The sequence below is a fragment of the Carica papaya genome, chromosome 1 (genome assembly GCF_054855325.1).
Source record: "Carica papaya isolate Zhongbai chromosome 1, ASM5485532v1, whole genome shotgun sequence".
Taxonomy (NCBI): domain Eukaryota; kingdom Viridiplantae; phylum Streptophyta; class Magnoliopsida; order Brassicales; family Caricaceae; genus Carica; species Carica papaya.
In genome coordinates, this window is record NC_142309.1 from 7,689,069 (window position 1) to 7,710,407 (window position 21,339).

General features: G+C 30.5%; 3 protein-coding genes across 4 annotated transcripts; 2 read left to right on the forward strand and 1 right to left on the reverse strand.

The window, feature by feature from the left end:
• Positions 1–5,670: 5,670 nt before the first annotated feature.
• Positions 5,671–11,964, forward strand: DEL3 (DP-E2F-like protein 3). Its single transcript, XM_088217613.1, has 11 exons — positions 5,671–5,953; positions 6,038–6,105; positions 6,373–6,425; positions 6,515–6,592; positions 6,667–6,720; positions 7,219–7,303; positions 7,499–7,593; positions 7,690–7,762; positions 7,867–7,928; positions 8,019–8,412; positions 11,486–11,964. Exons 1-11 carry the CDS (start codon positions 5,850–5,852, stop codon positions 11,554–11,556), a joined length of 1,137 nt encoding a protein of 378 aa, XP_088073739.1. The 5' UTR covers positions 5,671–5,849; the 3' UTR covers positions 11,557–11,964.
• A 3,542-nt stretch (positions 11,965–15,506) lies between these two features.
• On the forward strand, positions 15,507–18,380 carry LOC110820304 (seed maturation-like protein). Of its 2 annotated transcripts, none has more exons than XM_022049756.2 (5): positions 15,507–16,019; positions 16,136–16,373; positions 17,359–17,457; positions 17,626–17,762; positions 18,149–18,380. In XM_022049756.2, exons 1-5 carry the CDS (start codon positions 15,598–15,600, stop codon positions 18,222–18,224), a joined length of 972 nt encoding a protein of 323 aa, XP_021905448.1. In that variant the 5' UTR covers positions 15,507–15,597; the 3' UTR covers positions 18,225–18,380. The 2 variants fall into 2 exon arrangements, with proteins under 2 accessions (XP_021905448.1, XP_021905447.1); XM_022049755.2 differs by having other exon boundaries at positions 15,509–16,019; positions 17,551–17,762.
• Positions 18,381–18,921: 541 nt separating this feature from the next.
• On the reverse strand, positions 18,922–20,302 carry GATL10 (galacturonosyltransferase-like 10). The gene has a single exon (XM_022049480.2). It carries the CDS (start codon positions 20,179–20,181, stop codon positions 19,135–19,137), a length of 1,047 nt encoding a protein of 348 aa, XP_021905172.1. The 5' UTR covers positions 20,182–20,302; the 3' UTR covers positions 18,922–19,134.
• Positions 20,303–21,339: the final 1,037 nt, after the last annotated feature.

The following is a 21,339-nucleotide window of genomic DNA, read 5'->3' on the forward strand; positions in this document are numbered from 1 at the left end:
CGGCAGTATGGAATTCTTGCTCGGCCTTTGACTAATCTCCTGAAAAATGGGCAATCTAGGTGGTCCGAAAAAGAAGAATCAACTTTCCAAAACATCAAGGTTGCCATGACCACCACTCCTACCTTAGCGCTCCTGAATTTTTAAGAGCCATTTATCATAGAAACTGATGCTTCTGGCTGCTGTATTGGGGTCGTCCTCACTCAGCATAAGCAGCCTATAGCTTACATGAGTCGGGCATTATGCATTGCAAAGCAGTCATGGTCAACATACGCCAAAGAGATGCTTGCCATTGTTATTGCCATAAAACCATGGAGTGGATATTTGATGGGTAGAAAATTCTATGTGCACACGGATCAGAAAAGTTTGAAACATTTGCTTAACCAACAAATCACAACTCCGGAATAACAAAAGTGGCTCTCTAAGTTATTTGGCTACGAATATGAGATCGCATATAAATTAAGAAAAGACAACTCTACTGTTGATGCTCTATCTCGTAGGGAAGATAACCCCACCCTACACGCTATCTCTATGCCCAAAAATAAATTATGGAATATCATCCGGGAAGCTACGGATCATCCCTTTATGCAGACAGCCTACAAGTTAGCCGCTGACTCAGCAAATGGTTCCTTTTCACTCAAGAACAGGTTAATTTATTTTAAAAATCGAATTATTGCCCCTCCTAAATCAAAAATCACACAACAATTACTGCAGGAATTCCACTCATCTTTAATCGGTGGTCACTCAAGTTTTCAACGAACTTATAAAAGATTGGCCCAACAATTTTATTGGCCAACCATGTATCGAGATATTAAAGAATATGTAATGGTATGCGACACATGCCAACGGGTCAAAGCCGAGACACTCTCACCAGTCGGCCTCCTCTAACCATTGCCAATCCCTTGCTAGATATGGAATGATATTTTCATGAATTTTATTGAAGGACTGTTTATCTCAAACGGAAAGAATACTATCTTGGTTGTGGTTGATCGTCTCAGTAAGAGTGCACACTTCATTACTTTGGCTCATCCTTACACTGCTAAGACCGTGACAGAAAAATTTGTGGACAATGTGGTTAAACTACATGGTATGCCTCGCTCCATAATTAGTGACAGGGATCCGATCTTTACTAACTACTTATGGCAAGAGTTTTTTAAGTTGTCTGGCACCCAGCTCCGAATGAGCTCCTCCTACCATCTGCAAATAGATGGACAGTTAGAGGTTGTGAACCGCAGAGTGGAACAATATCTACGATGCTTAGGCTACCAACAACCACACAAGTGGAGTTCTCTCATTCCTTGGGCCGAATTTTAGTACAACACAACCTGCTACTCCTCTATTAAGATGACGCCCTTTCAGGCCTTATATAGGAGGTTGTCGCTGCCCATTCCCCATTACCAAGACGACTCAACCCCTATCAATGAAGTTGACCAACAGCTCTGTAACCCAGATGCCCTCCTCAAACAACTTCAAACCAATTTACAAGCAGCCAATAGTCGTATGCAAGCTACCGCCAATGCCCATAGACGTGAATTTGAATTTCAGGAGGGCGATTGGGTCTTTCTTAGGCTCCAACCATATTGGCAATAAACGATTTTCAAGAGAGCCTTCTAGAAGCTCGCATGTCGATACTACGGGCCTTATTAGATCCTCTGTCGAATTGGCCCCATTGCTTACAAGCTTCTACTTCCACAAGGGTCGCGTATCCATTCCGTTTTCCATGTCTCTATGTTAAAAAAATAGATTGGTGAAGCAATTACCCCTACCGAACATTTGCCTAAAATCTCTGAAGATGGGATCTACTGCTGCAACCCCAAACCATTTTGGAAACTCGATGGATCGAAAAGGGATCAAAAATTGTTGAAGAAAGTCTTGTCCAATGGAAGAATTCGCCCCTAGAATAAGCTACCTGGGAAAATAAGAGAGAACTAACAGACAAATTTGGCTCCTTGGACCTTGAGGACGAAGTTCCTACAAAAGAGGAAGGCAGTGATACAACCAGAAGATCAGCAAGGGTCTCAGTCAAGAATCCTAAGTATCTCTGATTCCGGTATCGTGGAAGTAAGCAGAACTCTCGCAAGATCCGGTAAAACTGTTCGGCATCAACTTCTCTATTTTTTTAATTATTTATTTTCAGCATATATTTTATCTTTTTGTTGAGATTTTTTGTGTTGTTATTGGCTGTCGTGCCCTCTGGATAATAGAGAGAAGTTATTGTTTCCTTCCTATTTAAAGCCCCATCAGATTATGGATGGAGAACAAAAATTTACAAGAAAAGTGTAGGTTTTACTATCCCAAAAATATAAACTTACGTGCAATCCTTCTTGCGTTATTCTGGGCATCCATCAATTTCATCATGAAAGTCATTCGAGATACATTGAAATGTAATTATTTTTATTTGGTAAAAGATTTGATGATATTAAGAAAAGTTATAATTTGAAGTCTAAATTAGGTTTAGAATCTTTTGAGGATATGATAAATTTTTGCTGGATCATTTTTACTAGTTAGTCTTTAAGTAAGTTATCAATTATTTAGGTATATATATATATTAATGTTTATTTCTGATTGAAATCAAATTTTTTTACTATTCGTACTTGATTGATATTAATTTTTTATTGATATCAATTTAATGCTAGCGTGCATTAAAATGGTGTTCACGTGAGAACTTGTAAATAAACATGAAAAATTGTAATAGTATAAGGTTTTATCACTTGCTATGACTAAAGAAGGTAAACATAAAAGTAAATCCCACGAGTTAATGTAAACTAATCACAATTAATTAGGATACATTAGAAGTTAAATGTTAACACATTCCTATCTCTTTTTGTCCAAAAACTTAGAATCTCTGTCACTAAATCAATAATTTTCAGTGGTAGATCTCACTTCTAATAAAATTAGTTATGATTTAAATATTTTAAATTAATCATTTTTGCGATGTATAGACACTAACCATCAAGGTAGAGACGGAAAGGAGATAGGATCATGGCCCCCCATAGTTCCACCCATGATTATGTTTTATGTCACACGAAAAAATTCCATATATTAGTAACATTAAAGGAGAAACACTAAAAAAAAAGTTGCAGTGACTTAAATTTTAAGGATTATTTGTAGCATATCAGGATAGATCTCTTTATTTACAAATTAAATTTTTTTCAAGAGATCTATGTGATTAAATCATCTAAATTAGTATGTAGTGAGCACATATAGAATTGTTCTTGTATAAAGTACACAAACATAAAATGAGATTAATCAAATTCCTGTGTATAAATGTAGCCCATAAAAATTTATTATATAGATAAAACAATATTCGTTGTTTCTCATTTTATGACTGCAAGCATACATTTAATGAAAAGATTGAATGTAAATTAGGTCTTTATCATATTATTATTTTAAAAAGTAAAATACTTTATGAAATTAACTTAATTAAAAATTATAAAGTATAAATTTAACTCACTATCACCAAAACTGGAACACAACTATACTGCCATAGAGATTGATAATCATAACTGAAGGAAAAATAAAGCTAGTAAATTAAAGCATACATTAAACTAGAAATGAATTTGATTGATGTCATGGAAGAAAAGAAACACAAATTAGAGACTAGATATCAAATAGAAAACAAGCTGACAAGACAAAAAAAAGTCCAAATCCTGCATAAAAGCAAGTAAAATAATCCATAAGCCTTTTAACAATTGACTTTGAAAGCAACAAAATAACTACATTCCAATAAAGTAGCAAAAAGAGAAAGTAAGCACGTAATAGAAACCGAATACATGCCATGCAAGCATTTTATTTAAATAAAATAAGTAAATATCCAACTTACACTTGAAACAGAAAAAAAAAATTTAACAAACTTGAAGAAGCGCGAAACCAACATTGTAGTTTGTATGCCTATGAGAGGATAATATCATAATTCAACATATCTTCAAATAAGACCTCCAAACATGTGAGAATTTGTATTTTAAGGACTTAAGAGCAATAAACAATAACTATTCTTTAAAAAAAATTGTCATGTTCCCTTAACCGCAACCTGTTGGAATGAGGGAAAGATGTAAACCTTAAACCTAATATGAATCTATGATTTATTCAACTTTCTACTTCGAAAATATTTATAAAATTGACTTTTTTTATATTAAAAATGTAATAAAGAAGCAAAGCGCTCTTATTTTATCTTGTTGAATGGACACGTAAATCTCAATCACATTTACCAATTCCATCCATGAGTACAATGACTCATTTTACTTGTGAAAAAATAATTTTTAACTTTGACATATTACACACCCTTAAAAAGAAGAAAGAATATTTAATGATGACAATAAAAATTTATAAATATTAAATTAAGTAACTAATATTTATTCTTATAAGACAGTGTATCATTATATATGTACTGAAACTTTTTCTCGCTATCTCTTTATTATTTAAACACATTTTATTAAGCTTTTTCGATATTTAGAAGATCTACTATTACCATCCTTAATGATCACATTGGTAGAATGTGAAGATGTTTATGTTCATTAAAAAGTCTGTATTTATTTAGGTCAATACCTCTCACTCTACCTGCACAAATTCTAGCTTCCTAATGAAGGAATAAAGTACGCTAAAAAAAAAAAAAAAAAAAAATTGCAAGGACAATATGGCTTATAGGCTACTTTTGGAAAATAAAAAATATATAATAATAATATTATTATTTTTTTTTAAATCTCTTTATAAGAGATTTTGATTATATCCTAGTTCAATTAAATATAAATTTTTTTTAATAAATTCTTCAAGATTATTCCAAACGTACCATAAGTAATAAATTAGAGCAGAAAAAGACAAAATAGTGCCATTTATTTGTTATAACGTATCTAATTATTTTTCTATTTTATTATTATTTTTAAATACAATGCCTAATACACTAAATATTGCAGAGAGTTATTAATTAATTTGTTTAAATTAGTTATTTTTTTTAAAAAAAGATCTTACATAAATTCTCCAACTGTTATCAACAGAAGTCACCTTTAGAAAACACATGCTTTTCAAAAATTAATTTCAGTCAAAATAAACAAATTAGTAAATCATTTTGAAGTGTTTTATTATGCAAATATCTAGATACAGCAACCTATATATATATATATGTGTGTGTGTGTATGTTTGTGGGTGGGCGTTTGAACTTTTTTTCCGTAAATTCTAAATCATAAATTTAATCCTAATTAAGACTGTAAGACAAAATTCTAAAATTAAGAAAAAAAACCCTCACAAAATCCTGACAAGGACTAACAAATCCCACCTCTCTCATTGCTTCCCACGTGTACAAATGCAAGAGAAAGTGGAAACGTGAACTGTGTGCTGAGAGGTCACAAGGTAAAAAATATATATATATATATTAATTATATGTCAAAGCAATTATTATATAATATTTAATTCTTAATTAAACAGTAAATCTACGGACAATGATAATTAATTAATTGGGATAGACTTGTTTGCGAAGATAATTAACGTTAATTACATCCTAGAATACATTATCTTTACGGACAGTAATAATTAAAACATAGATATATATATATATATGCGTTATTACCAAAAATGAAAGTAATAATTAGCCTAGCGAGGGCATAATGGTAATTTCAAGTCAGCCGCGCTTCGTAATTTAAAACGCGCGAGACGACCAAACCACGTAAACTTCGGAGTGCATCTTCACCCTCTCCAGACTCCAAAGCCCTTTCAGAGCTAAGATCCTCTTCTAAACCTCAATTTCTCTCTTGAATTTTCATGTTCACCGATCAAATTCTATTAATCGGGAGTCTCTGGAGAATCAAGAATCAGATTGAAGTTTTTCCTTTTCGTTTCTCGACCTTGTTTGTTTCGAGAAAATGTCGCAGCAGCTTGTTGATAATACTGGAGAAGGAGAAACCGTGTTCAGCGATCGCGAACCTTACGATCGCAAAAAGAGATCCCTAAAAGTTCTTTGCGCCAAGTAGTCTCTCCTTCTTCCACTTCGATTACATCTTCTTCAAGCTTCGATTTTCTTATTTTATTTTTATTTCTGATGGCGTATCAGTTTCCTCAAGTTGTACGATAGAGACGAGACTTGCCTGATCGTACTGGATGAAGCGGCTTCAGAATTAGGTCCAGATCTCTTTTTTTTTTTTTATTACTTCTTCTTCGTTTTGATAGCTTATCGGCCGATATTCATTTTGAGTTTCACTGGTTACTGCGTAATTAATAATTTCTCCTCGGTTTAAACAAGCCTGAAATAATTTAAATGTTCCCAAGAGAAAGACGGAAGCCTGAGTTTTTTTTCCCCTTAAATTTGTTTTATATTTTTCTGCTGTTCGAATTCTTAGCAGCCGCAATAAGACTGAGCCAACTAAAGCTCATACTTTGAATTCTCAGGAGCTGGACGACGTCGCTTATATGACGTGGTGAATATACTGGAGAGTGTTGGAGTAAGAAAACAACGCATAGATTTAGATTTCTAATTGAATTAAATTGACTGATTTGATTAAATTAGGTTAAATTTTTTAAAATTCTGCAGATTGTGATAAAAAGTGGAAGGAATCAATACTTGTGGAAAGGTTATGAAGCAATTCCTCGGGTTTTAAAGGAACTTAAGGTATACTGTTTGTTAATTTCTTTATCTTTGGATATTTACATTAAGGAATTTCTAACAGCTTTCATGTTATGCAGGAAGAAAGCGTAAGGAAGACTATCAGCCTTTCAGATTCCAGAAACTCAGTCCAGGTTCAATCTTATATTCCCTGTGATGCTCCAAAAGAAAATGCTGAGACCTTGTTTGACACAGTTTCTGGTTTTGATTCTTATATTTCGAAAATATTTTTATAACCAAATGGAATCAAAATGAAGAGTAATTTTGGCAAAAGGTAAAACCCAAACTTAACTTTTAATAGGTTTAAACACAAAAACTACGATTTATAATTTTTAAAAAATAATTTTATAAAAATTTACATTTAAAACCTCAAAAATCATATTCATCAAATATAAATTATGTTTTTTTTTAAATGATATCATATTTTACAATTATTTTTACCATACACTACATAATTTTTAGCTAAAGACATTTCTAATGAACAACAATTTTACATTTTTTAGTAACAGATATTTGAACAATATTTTTAAAACAAACAACATAAATTACAGGCTCCTCAAAATGCCCAGTTAGTAAAAAAGAAAACCAGTAGAAGTTTACAAGTGCAGATAATTTTGTTTTTGTTTAATCAGGTTTCTTGTGATGATGATGACAATGGAGATTCTGTGAATGAAAAAATTGATGGGGAGGAAAATTCTTCACTCTCATGGATAACTGGTAATCTCGTTATTGTGTTTCTTAATTACATTATTTAAATTGGGAAGTAACTATTTTTCCCATCTCACAATAAACTAAACCTATTGGATTCTTAAACCATTAATTCATGATCTTTTTACTGACTTTCCAAATTTTATTCATATATATGCTTTATTTGGGTATGGGACTATTTGAATCCAACTTAAAAAATTGGAGACATGGATGTTGATCTTTTCAACCTACGCAACAAAAAAGGGAGGTCTCTTTGCTTTCTCACGCAGAACTTTTTGAAGCTTTACCTTTGTTGTGATGTAAGTAAAGGTTTATGGTGTTTTTGTAATGACCTACTATTTTTCTTTTTCCCCATCACTAACAGGCCTGATTAATCCCCTTCTTTTCTCATTTAGATCGATATAATCACACTTGAGGATGCTGCAGCTCAAGTGTTTGATGAACCCGACCGTCTAACACCTATCAAAAGTAACCAAATATATATATAATATCATTGATCATAAATTAGAAAGAGAAACAATAGTGAAGCTATGTATGACTGACCCTTTCTCTCAAAATGATTTGTTTTGCAGCTAAAGTTAGACGATTGTATGATATTGCCAATATTTTATCCTGTTTAAATTTGATTCAGAAGGTAAATTGATGCACATCCTTGTTTATGTATACAAGAGATATATACATAGAGTAGGATGTTTGTTTAATTAAGTAAATACTCATGGAACAGGCTAGTCACCCTAAAAGCAACAAAGCGGCATTTAGGTGGGTGGGATGGAGAGGAAAAGCTTTTAATTCATCTGGTATTGCTTTGTATGTGAATGATATGCCAAACAAAAGAAAGTTTGGGACTGAGGTTACAAACATGAACTCAAAGAAAAAGAAAGCTGAAGTGAAGCCGAACTCAAAGTCAGAGGAGAAGGAACCTTCACTGATTGAATATTACAGAGATAATATTCTGAAGGAAATGGAGAAGCAAAACTCAGACCAGAGAACCAAAGGCAAGATTGTTTTTGGTCCCTTTGCCCCCTCCACTAGTATGGCTCCCAGACAAGTACAGGATTCTGGAGATAACAACCATCAGCTCTCTTCTACCAATACCCAACGTCAGTATTACAATGAAGGTACATATTTTCTAATTAAACATAATTTGGATAGGAGTTTAACTCGAATAAATAAAAAATTATATAGGACTAAGAATAAAATTATATATCATTGAAATATTTTGTCAGAAAATAAATGAAGTTAAGATCATGCAAGTGAACTCTATAGGAAATATAGACTGACTTTTTGTTTTTCCAAGAAGATAATTTTTTTTTAAGAAAGAAACAATATTGTATGTCCTATACATTCATGTTAATTTTAGATGATTTTTTGTTTGGTTACCCGCTCATCAAATTTTAATCTAATTATTTCATGCATGCATGTTCTGAACTTCTGGGAATGTTTTGTTTGGTTGATCCACTGTGAGCTTTCTGGTTAAATTTGAGGGCTCAATGTAGTCAGCATGTAGCTGCTGCACCCGCATGCAGCTATTTATTTTCTTATATATATATTAATATATTAAAATAGGACAATACTCATATAAAATGTGTTTATTCCTTAAAACTTTGATAATATCGATATGATAAATAGATTTTTTAGTTTTTAATAAATAATGATATTTTTCAGAATAAATAAATTTAAAATTCATTTATTATATACATAAATTATTTTTAACAAATAATATTAGTTTTATGATATATCTATAACATAAAATATATTATAATCATTTAGTTATATTTTATATGACATTTAATTTTAATATATATATAAATAACATTTTAAAAATAGTTATTTTGCTTCAAGTATATTATGCAATCATCATGCAGTAATGCAGCATGGTTTCATGGAGGCATATTGTATTAAAACCTATATACATTAATGCACAATGGTTTTTTTTTTTTTTCTGTTAAAGAAAAATCATTTCATAAATTAGATAATAAAAATACATTCTTTTAAAAGTACCATCTCCAAATAAATGCATACATCATGTATACTAACCATCTTTATTAGATACAGAATATCTCCTGATAACAAACTAAACTCTGAAAAATTTTAGATAGAACAAAAGTTAAACTCCAAAACAACCTGATAATTGCTTTCCACGATAATATGAATAATGTTTTCCATAGACCTTTCCAGTTTCAAACCATATATGAAGGTTATAACCTTAGCTATCTCCATGGTTAATAGCATTGACATTCTTCCAAAAAGCACATTTTCACTAAAATTTTTCTCTGCACATCCTCCGTTTGAAGCATCAATATTTAACTATATATTTCCATTAGAGCCACAACCAAAGTAGAGAGGAAATAGTTTGCCATTTGATTCTTCATTTGTGGGTCTGAAATATGAGAATTATTTAATTCTTTCATTTCATCTAATCTATATTGTTACTGCACTACTAAATAATTTGGGTATTACAAAAATATTTAAAAATTAATCATCAACTCTATCAAGTCACCAAAATCCTCCATAAAGGTATGCACAAATTAGAATAACCTTAAATGGAAAATCATGACTCAAGGCACCTACCGGCCATGAAAGATTATTGCAAGCAATTAAATATTTCTATGTTCATAATGCATATACTGGCGATAAAAACCTCCTCCATACATCACCGCCTTATATGTTTACTCATTGCAGGACAAACATGAATGTTGTAAGTATACGAAGAATCAATACTAACTATTTATGAAAAAAAAATAATAATTCTAAACCGAAATCGAAAGAGAATCAATCTTCCATACCTTATTAGGATCGGTACATAACTAAATTAGGGTATCTAGGAGTAATCTTTATGCTTGCTACATCCATGATAAATTAGATCAACTTGCACTTTAACGATGAAATATCCTTATATAGTTATCAAATGAAATAGTTTGCCTTTGGTTAAATAGGTATATGTCTAACTAAAATTTCTTTAAAATCATCAATGAGATTCCATGATGATGAAACAGTTGATACCCTACTCTCATTAAGCCACATGATAGCTAGATTTAACCGTACATTCTCTATAACGAAAATTTGTCCAAAAAGACTACTCTAATAGGAGTCTTCTAGTTTGAGAAAAACTATCAATAAAACTTCAAAAGGAATGTGCAGTTATGAATTAATGTAGTATTCTAAGTATGTGATTGATTAGGAAAAAGCAAATATAAAACAAGAGCATGATGTAGAGTTAATGCCTTGGCAATTCGCAATTAATTACTTTGGATAAAGGAATAATTATTGAGTGAATCCAATGAGAAGTACTCTTTATCCATCTCTAAATCTCCAACAAAGAGCTGACTTGAGACAAAATAGAAGTACTCTTTATCCATCTCTAAATCTTCAACAAAGAGCTGATTTGAGACAAATTTTGCTAGAATGCTTTTCTAGGAATAGCTTGACTTATTTCCCAATTAAGTTGATCCAAAATCTCTACTTCACATATTTTGTATTCAGTATTTAAAAAATAGAGAATCAAAGTCATGTATTAACCATACCAACTGATTAACTAGTAAAGTTAAATATAAATATATGAAGGTCTCCAAAACCTAAACATCTGTCATATTTACTTGTATGATATTAGATCAAGTAAGGCAGTAGATTCTCCTTTCACTATCATTAATGCATTTATGTGATTGATTAATATTTTTATTTATTAATTATTAATTATTAAATATTAGTTACGATCTATAGTTATTATTTAATATCATAGATTTACCCTCTTTCCATTTTAATAACACACTTTTTTGCTTTAACTCACTTTGAACTTTTTAAAGAAATATTCTTGTTGGTATATATGTATGTGTATGTGTGAACCAAGCAATATTCTAGCTTTTACCTTACTGAAACTAGTGTTTGTACATGTAAGCAATTTTGATCACAAGAACATTTTGGTATCTTGCAAAGTAAGATAAGCTATTGATATGAATTGATATTTCATTAAGCACACCTATGCATGTCTTACAGGTACAAACCAAAAAGATGAGGAAAAATCAAAAACAGAAAAGCACAGAAATCTATTTCCATCATAAGAATTAATCTATAAGAACAGTAAAAAAGATTGGTTTTTAGTTTTATATATATATATATATTCGTTTTACATGTTATTTTATAGATCCATATATACTATTCATGATATCAAATATGACATGAATGATTTGGCAGCTCTCAGGGAGCTCCATACTTATTATATGGTGGCATGGAATGCATGGTATGAAGAATTAACAAAGAAATGACAGATCTAATGAAGATTCACAATGATGCTCGCTTCTCTTCTCTCATAATTTACTCAGGCTGACCAAGAAAACATGTTCAACAACATTATTTCTCTCAACTTTTTCTTAGATCATAATTTTTATTTATCTTTTAGATCAGATGAGGGTAGAAAATTTTTGTTGGGTAAGTATTTTCTAATATTTCTCCAACAAAATGAGTATCACCAAAACTTCTTAATTTACATTTACTTTTCAGTTTAGATAGAGAAACATCAATCAATAAGATCCTTACTTATTAGTATATAGCTGAAAAGATAGATATCTATATATATAGATAGAGAAAGAGGGTTTGAATTTTATGTAAGTTCTCTATATCAATATGTATAATGAGTATTGTCTTCATTAAAAGAGTATGTTTAGTTCTTTTTTTGTTTATTTTCCACGAGTTTTCATTTAGCAAATAGTTATTGATGTCACTATATATTATATATAAATAACTTAAAATTAATATAATAGTTGAGTTTAGAAAATTATATTAGTAGCAAAATTGTAACAGTGATTTTCAACCACCTAAACATGAGTAAGAATTACAACCTTTTTGAAATTTGAATTTCTCTTTTTTACAAGAACAATTATCAAATTATCTTTTTCATTGGTAAAGATATTTACTTTTTCTTTTTTCATTTGTACGGCTATGTTCATTTGCTATTCAATTCATCTTCATTATTATTCAATTTTTTCTTTTTAAAGAAAAGTAATTCGTATCCATTAATTAATTTTACTTTTATCTTGTTTTAATAAAATAATAAATATTAAATTAATAATAATAAACATTAGAATTTTAGGGTGTCAATTAATTGAAAACATTATGTGGTTCTATCATATGCAACTACTTCAATTTTATGGGCATTCTATCAAATAATTAATATTTGACTCCTAATTTTAATATATAATAATATTTGAAAATCTAAACATATTAAATTAGCAAATTTATCTTAAATATAAATAGAATATTATTTTTTAAAAGATATAATTACAGAACCAACTCAAAACAGCAAAAAATCTGAAATTTTCACATAAGATTTTAGAATCTTTAATAATTTTTCTTAGTCAATTAAATAGAAAAACTAATATATATATATATATACTAAATGTGAAAATTAGTAGAAAGATTTTTAGATCTCTTATTCCTTTAGAATTTTTCTAAAGAAAATCCTTTTAATTCTCTTTCAATTAACCTCTATTTTTCTCTCTTCTCTGTTAGAGATTATTGAAGGCTGACTTGGGTTGGCCCATTAATCATAACTTAATCTTAGAATTATGTTTAAATATAACTTAATCTTAGAATTATGATATGATATAAATCTTCCATCCCGTGTATTTCCAAACAAACAAAATTACACCTTTTCATTTTATTTTCTCATATTTGCTGTTGTTTCTATTTATATAGAAATCAATTCACTTTTTACGGACAGCAAAAGATGTTATATTTTTTGTAATTATTATATACTTTGTTCGCGTTCTATTTCTACCACTATATATGCTTATTTTTTTTTACTAACTTTATAATAATATTATTACTATTAAAATATATTCATCAATCACTTAAAGTATCCAAAAAATAATAATAATAATTCATTATGAACAAAAACGAACAAAACATTTTTATTTCAAATTTTATATTATTAATTATGAAAAATTTTACTTTTTAAACAAATTTTTGTGTTTTTTTTTAATGTAAAATGTGATAGGAGATAAATTGTATGATAATTTACAGAATAAGATCATTTTTTAAAAAAAAATTATGGTTTTTAATCTTGCATAAAACAAATTTCAGCGAACAAAATATAACTTGCAATTTTAAATTTATACAACAATACTCTCCTAAGTAAATAAAAAAGGCAAATTTAATTTCACGTCTTGTGGTTTAAGCTTTTTTTTTAGATTAAGATATTTTAACTTTTTTTTTCTTTTTAATAATTTATTATCTTATATTTCCGATGTTAATCAAACTCGTTAACTTTGCGAATGGTAAAAGTAAAAAGTGATGTTATGATTTTTTAGCCATACACGTGGAAAAAAGGAAGTTAGTTGTTTAATTAAAAATTAAATTTAAATATAATAAAAACAAAAAAGTTATAATATAAAATACTGAAGCACAAACTTAAAATTTTAAAATGTAGTAAAAAATTACTAAAATCTTAAACATATAACATAAATATAAAAGTTTGTATAACTTATATCAACCACCTTATCTATTAAATAAAAGAATATAGTACTAGGTACTTTATTTTTTTTAAAAAAAAATTAGCACTACTGATAAAAAAAATCATTGAATTTCAAAAAACTTCATAATCCTAATTCAAGCCTTTTTACTCATTAATATTTAATTATGTGAAAAGTAAGTAACTTAATTCTTATAAAAGAGTGATGACTCAAATTTATATATTATGTTATAAAAAAATCCTAACTATTATTTAATTGTATTTAATTATTTAATATTATTTTCATCATTCTTTAGAAAAAAAATTGATAAGTAACTTAATCAACTAAAATAACAATCCTTGTGCTTAAGAAATGAAACTAATCACATGGGTGATTTTTATGTAATTATTTAGATAAACGAAATACTTTTTGAGTTAAAATATGAGTATCTTATTATATTTTCTAGAAATTTTTAAAAGTGATAAAGACATCTTCTACAAGTGTACTCATATGAGGAGGTTGAGCGCAAATGGATTTAAATAGAGTTTGTGCATCACTTTCTACGGTAATATATTGACTACCTTTAAGTGTGTTATTTTTAATTTAAATATTGATACTAACATCTCAGCAATGTTAATTAAAGTCATAATAAAGGTTTCTTGAAGTTTTTATAAGTACAGTTATTTTATTTTAAACTTTATAAATAATATCAAAGTCAGTGTGCTCGTTTCGAATAAAGGCATTAGAAGTTAATTCGTGTACATTATGTAGTGGTAGATTTTATTCCAAAAAAAAAAAGTACTTGAGTTACGTGTTTATGTAACGTAGTGGTAGATTTTATTCCAAAAAAAAAAGTACTTGAGTTACGTGTTTATGTAACTCTGTTTATACATATTATCGAACTCAAAAAATTATAAAACTAGTAAAAGATGATCAATTTTAATTTCTTAGTGAACTTATTAATTTTAATTTTATCATAGATATACTTGATAGATATACCTGAAAGGGTGACATACTAGTTTATTTTATACTTACTCTACAATACTTACAATTTTTTTTTTAAATTTTAAAAAATATTACAATTTCTCTACAACAACAAATATTTGAATATAATTTTTAATTTTTTTAATGTATTTCAAAAGAAAAAATTAGCAAAAAGTTATTTCAAAAGAAAAAAGATTAAAAAAATGTTTGAATATAACGAGAATATGGTAATAAATAAAAATTAAAAATAAGAGGGAATTCGCTCGAGCTATAATGCCTTGAGCATCACTTTTTTTGGACCTTTTTGTCTAAATCAAAGCTCAATTTTATTATTTGAACATTAAATAACCATATGATTATAATAATCTTATCATATGTTTTATTATATTGAATAAATTAATACCCTTTACAATTTTATTAATTTATATAGTATGATAATTTTTAGTAAAAAATTAAAGTTAATTATAATTTTTATATCTCAAATATTATATACGTAGAAATTGATTATAATTTACACATTTTATACATAATTGAATTAACGTTGTTTATATTATCAATTCCACAATCATGAATTTGTAGTTTTATTTATTATAAATGAAAAACATAAATAACTGAGTTTAAATTAAACTTATAATTTACTGAATTTAAAATATAATTTTTAGTTAAATTTATATCTATTATAAATTTTTTTAAAAAAAGAAAAAAAACTATTAATTGCGCAATTAACCCAATTTTTATTCGACGGGCTAAAAACAAGAGAGCTTAGACTTCCACCGTTTTTTTTTTTTTTTTGTAAGAAAGATTTTTTTATTTCGAAGCGCAGACAGCCACAAGAGAAAGAGAGAGAAAGGAGAGAGTTGTTTGAGCTCTTCCATGGCGGCCACTAGTAGAGCTTTCGTTCTGTCTCGCTTCACTGACGTACCATCCAAGAAGCTCCTCCACCCTCCCCATCCTCCGCCGGCTTTGCCTCACCGATTGTGCAGACGGCGTACGGGCGTTAACGTGGCGACCGTCACGAGTTGCCTGAGCAGCGGTGGGGTTTCCGATGACTATTTCGTGTCCACCCGAAAGATCGGATTAGATAGGGGGTTTGCGGTGATTGCCAACATGCTGCGGCGGATCGAGCCCTTGGATACTTCAATAATCTCCAAGGGAGTCTCGGATTCGGCCAAGGACTCCATGAAGCAGACCATCTCCTCCATGCTCGGCCTCCTTCCTTCTGACCAATTTTCCGTCTCCGTTACCGTCTCTGAGCAGCCCCTTCATCGCCTTCTTATCTCATCTATCATCACTGGGTAAAAAATAGAATTCAATAATACTCACAGAGTTGATAATTGAAGAAAAGACTCGATTTATCAAATTCAATTTTTGCTTTATTTATCTTTTATTGTGTGTATGTGTTCCGGGATAGGTATACGCTGTGGAATGCGGAGTACAGGGTTTCGTTGATCAGGAATTTGGATATACCCGTGCAGCGTGGAGACAAAAGGACGCAGAGAGAAAGTTTCGATTTGAAGGACCGACAGACTGAGAGAGAGAGTGGTATTGAAGAACTGGAGACGATAAGGCCGCAAGTATTCGGGGATTTGTCACCTGAGGCTCTGAATTCTATCCAACGGTTGCAGTCGGAGTTATCTTGTGTCAAGGAGGTAAGCAACTTCAATGCTTTTTCCTATGTTTATTCCCAGTTATTTTTCCCCTTTTACTGGCTTGAACTGGAATGGATGGTAGGGAATGTTGAGAAATGGAGGAGATTCTTTAATTTCTTGATAGGAATCCTGCTTTCCAGATTATGCAGTTTTGTTTTCATCTAATTTCTGGTGCCACTAAGCCGAAAGTGTGACCGGAAAGCTTATATTTCCATTTGTCTGTTAGGAATTAACGTTTCTTGACTTTAAAGAAGCTTGCAAATTTTGGTTTCTTATTAGCCATTTCTTGATGGCTCTCAGAAGTTGATCCATCCACTATCATTTTTGCTCAAAGTATATGTAATTCTTAACTTGTTTATATCTGAGCATAGTGATTTAAACTTTAGCAGGCAGATTTTCTGTTGATTAATATAAATTATTTTTCCATTCTTCGAACTTTGTTGTGCCTATTTACTCCCAGTTTGTAGTTAGTCCCCACTGAGTTACACCATTGCCACTTCAATTGAACTTGGGCTTGTCCTTACTCTGCCGGAAAGTTCTTATTGCATCTTTAGAACCTGATGTATTAAGTTCTTTTTGTTAGCACATTCAATTTAAAAGAAAAGCTTGGTCATTTCTTTTTTTTCTTTTCCTTTTACATAATCCTTACAGAGCACTTAAGAAGATCTGTGGTCCAATCTGTTAGACAAGGCCTCTGAGTATATGGTGATGTTGAATATTTTAATGGTACAGCTCATAGCTTATCAGCATTGTGGCCTGATTATTTTGGACTGTCTGTTTGGGGAACTAGGGAACAGAGTTTAACTTCAGTAATTTAATGTGAAATTTTATGTTATTAATATATGCATTCACTGGTTTGGAGGTTATTTGCATGAATCAATTTGTAATCATGGACGATTTTGGCATGCCATAGGACTATGATGTGTATTTGATTGTATGGTTGGCGATGTTCCTCCTCTTAGAATATCACTATATGTGGTTTCAGGAACTAAATGCACAAAAGCAGGAGAAGAGACGAATGGAGAATGAGAAGAGTAGTAGGAATGATTTATTGGAGTATCTACGGTCCCTGGATCCTGAGTTGGTAAATCTTTTTTTCCTGTGTAAAGAAATATTGTCCGCATTTTTAGATAGCCATATCTCCCAAAATATCTTTGCACTCTTAATTGGTCGACAGGTGTCCGAATTATCCCAACCATCATCATCAGAGGTGGAGGAAATTATCCACCAACTTGTTCATGGTTTGTTACAGAGATTCTTTAAAGACGAGGCTACTTCCAATTTCATGGGAGGATCTGCAATAAGGAGTACGAGGACTGATCATGATGCTGGTGACGAAAGTCGAACTGTTGGCACTTCCAGAGACTACCTTGCTAAGTTGCTTTTCTGGTAAAAGTTTCACTTCAATGTTAAATTTCAGTAGTTATCTCAAAAAAAAAAAAAAGAAAAGTTTAAGTTTCAGTATACATGCTTTTTTATATAATTTAAGAATAGTCTTCCCCACACACACACACACACACACACAAAGGGATCTTTGCATGTTCCTGAATTTGCAAGTCAAATTACACTGCATGATCACATGCGTGCAGCAACAGATGCACATGTAAACAACACAAATCCACAATAAGAACTAAAAAAAAGTATGATTATTTTCCATTCTTGTTAAATAAGATATGGAGTCACTATTTTTCCTTTCAACATTTCTTTTTTTTTTTTTTTTTGGTTTGTTGTTCTAGCTTGAATTGTACACTAAGGGGTCTCTTTTGTGGTGGCAGGTGCATGTTATTGGGTCATCATTTAAGAGGATTAGAGAACAGATTGCATCTGAGCTGTGTAGTGGGGTTGTTGTGAAGTAAATTTTGGGAGGCATGTAAATTCTTTCCTCCCCCCCCCTACTCTTCTTTCCCCTCACGATCCTTATAATTTTTCTTTCTTCATCTGTAATTTAAATTCAGTTTTTCACTAACATAATTACAAAATTAGTTAATTTATGATGTTTCAAGTTCAGCAGTTTGAATTCTGAATGGCTTTTAAATTAACTATAAAGGTTTCAAGATTTAACTTAAAATCACAGTAGACGACTCCTTGAAATTTAATTATGAATTGGTGGAAGTTCCAGAAGACAAACCGTGAATTTTGAAATTCCTATGATTTTGATTCTTTTCATTTTCAGGTTTATTTTTTTGTTGGTAATTTTATATGAAAATATTAATTTTTAAAGGTTATTTTCTCAAGCGTTTTAGATTTTTGTAATTCTAATTTATTTATCAACTTTTATAAATGTGACCTATGAACAAATATATTCATGTAAATAAAAAAAAAAATGTAGAAAGTAACCAAAAAATAATTACAAGATAATTAAATTGTATAATTATCTTATTCATTCAAAGACAAAGATTCATTTATAAATTCATTCTGCATTCGGTTTGGTGGCACTTGAAAAAATTAAAAAAAACAAACAAAAAACAAAGCCTATACTGACATAGGACAAAAGGTTAAAAAATAATAATAATAATAATAATAAAAGTAAATCTAGCAACAACTCAGGTTATCATCAATGCTGGTATTATACTTTTTCCGGATGCCAATGTTTCTCCCTTTGAACAAGGGAAAAGCAACTTATACAAGACATCTCTGTTTCATCACTGTCTATACATGCACAACATATATATATATATATATAAATATATAGTTGTGAAACTGTAACGAATTAAAGAAGAAAAGAATTAAAAAATTGAATTTTTATCTACCGGAAGAAATTCTACTTTGGTCTATGAAGATCATAAGGCGCCCAAAGATAATCAACAGGGCAAGGCTGATGAGCATCAAGCCTGTCCCATGGCTTCCCTTTCCCACTCCAATGAAGCAAACTCACAGGTCCCGGATGCAATTTCCTGCAACTCCTCACCAAATTATCCCCGCCAAGTCCGTGCTGATTCCATCTCTTATCAATCCCTTCAATCTCCCCACCAAATACCAACAAAAATGGAGGCAATGAACCCAACTGGTAAATCCTCTTTTCCTTCTGAATTCTCATCCAATTCTCAACCCTTTTAGTATAATCACCCTCTCTCCATTTCATCAAATCTATCACCATCACTCCTGTATTGAAATAACATGGACTTTTCCCTCCAAAAACTGAAGATAGTTCTGGGTCTAACCAGAATTCTTCGGTGAAATACTTGCTCAAATCTACATGACAATACTGTGGAGCTCCAATTACTCTTGACCCGGTTAAAGGAATCCTCCATAGCTTCTGAATCTCATCCACTGCCAGCACATCTGAATCTAAATAAATCACGCGCTTTATACAAGGATCCAGTATGTCAGCCAAATAAATTCTTGCGTAGTTAAGCGGGTTGTCCAGAGCTTGTCTTATTGAAGACGAGATTAGATTCGTAACACCGTGTTCTTCAAATTCATAGACCTTGAACCTCAACGAAGGGAATGTAGATCTCATGATCTTGGTCAGTTGAATCGGATGAACTGATCTCGAAGTAGAAGCAATGAAATGGAAGAAGATGTTTTCCGGACACGATGAGTGTTTCAGAACGGAGTGTACTGCTGCTATTGTCCCTCTCAAATACTGCGAATCAAGTGTCATCGCTATGTGAACATGGGTCGGGTCACACGCCATATCCGAACCCGAAATCGGACATTGAGCTTCGTTCTGATACGCCGGTGCTTCACTGAACTTCAAATACCCGTCGTCTTCATTGATGTGAATTGATCTGATTCCTGCAACTGGAAAAACAAGAAGAGAAACCAACAAGATTGTCTGAACAATCCGCCGCATAATCAAAATCATTCTGGGTTGGTGTCGATTTTTGAACGGTGTTTTCTGAAAACAACAATGGAGATATAGATGTACTCTTGTTTTAAGGGCAGAAGAGACGGACCTTCTAGTCAACAATATACATATGGAGACATGTATCTGTATATATATATATACATATGAATAATGATGAATAAACAGGAAACAAAAGTGTTTAACACGTCTTGGTATAATAATAATAAATAATTAAAAAATATTAAATTAATTAACAACAATATAATAAAACGCGGTTGCGAGTTGCGATGGTCAAAGACCGTCGCGTTGACTAAAGACCAGTAGCCAATGGTTGAGCTTCTAAGAAACTACCATGAACATGAACATGAGCATGAGCATGAGCATGGGAGGTTTCAAACTCCAATTACATTGAATATGAAAATAAACACATGATTTGAACTGGGTTTCTCTCATTTCATTTGGGTTTTGTTAAATTTAATGAATTGTGAAATTTAAGGCAATGAATTAAAGGTGATATATTTAATTTCAAAAAAAAAACATACATTTTAATTGTTTTAGGGGGCTAGAAACAAATTAGTTTAGTTCACATAAATATGAATTTTGCACATGGAAATTTTTAATTCACTGCATTTATTTTTCTTCCAAAAAAAAAATAATTGCACCCAATTGTTAAATACATTGTATTAGAAGTACATAGCTAAAATAAGATATTTGTTGCATAATTAATTTGACTTCCCATCTCAAATAAAAAAATATATATATTTAATAAACTACCTCTCTGAGTACAATTTAGAATTTGGGTTTTCATGTTTGATATATAAATTACTTTTATTAACCTAAAATTTAGAAAACATACGTAATTTAATAAAAGCTTGAAAAAGAGTAACTTACCAAATGTCATTTTTTCAAATGCAGGTAAAGCATATTTCTCTTTTTAAGTATATGTATGTATATATATATATATATGTATGTATATATTCTCTTTTCGACTGCTGTGACAGGAATGTGCAACAAATCATTTTCCTTTTTTTTTTTTTTAAATAAAATTTTAGAAAATCTAAAAGATTGAATTAAGAATTAAAACAGATGGAACCAAAAGTTTTAAGTTATTGGTTAACTTCGCTCTCCTTTATAATGAAGAATCTATATATTTAGTTTAACTGATAATTGCACACC

What these genes read in the sequence shown, in the direction of transcription:
- LOC110820304 (XM_022049755.2), top strand. Translation starts at nt 15,598, where the DNA reads ATGGCGGCCACTAGTAGAGCTTTCGTTCTGTCTCGCTTCACTGACGTA. An exon ending in ATCTCATCTATCATCACTGG is followed by an intron (nt 16,020 to 16,135) that starts GTAAAAAATAGA and finishes GTTCCGGGATAG; the next exon opens with GTATACGCTGTGGAATGCGG. An exon ending in CTTGCTAAGTTGCTTTTCTG is followed by an intron (nt 17,763 to 18,148) that starts GTAAAAGTTTCA and finishes TTGTGGTGGCAG; the next exon opens with GTGCATGTTATTGGGTCATC.
- DEL3 (XM_088217613.1), top strand. Translation starts at nt 5,850, where the DNA reads ATGTCGCAGCAGCTTGTTGATAATACTGGAGAAGGAGAAACCGTGTTC. An exon ending in GGGTTTTAAAGGAACTTAAG is followed by an intron (nt 6,593 to 6,666) that starts GTATACTGTTTG and finishes CATGTTATGCAG; the next exon opens with GAAGAAAGCGTAAGGAAGAC. An exon ending in GTTTAAATTTGATTCAGAAG is followed by an intron (nt 7,929 to 8,018) that starts GTAAATTGATGC and finishes CTCATGGAACAG; the next exon opens with GCTAGTCACCCTAAAAGCAA.
- GATL10 (XM_022049480.2), bottom strand. Translation starts at nt 20,181, where the DNA reads ATGATTTTGATTATGCGGCGGATTGTTCAGACAATCTTGTTGGTTTCT.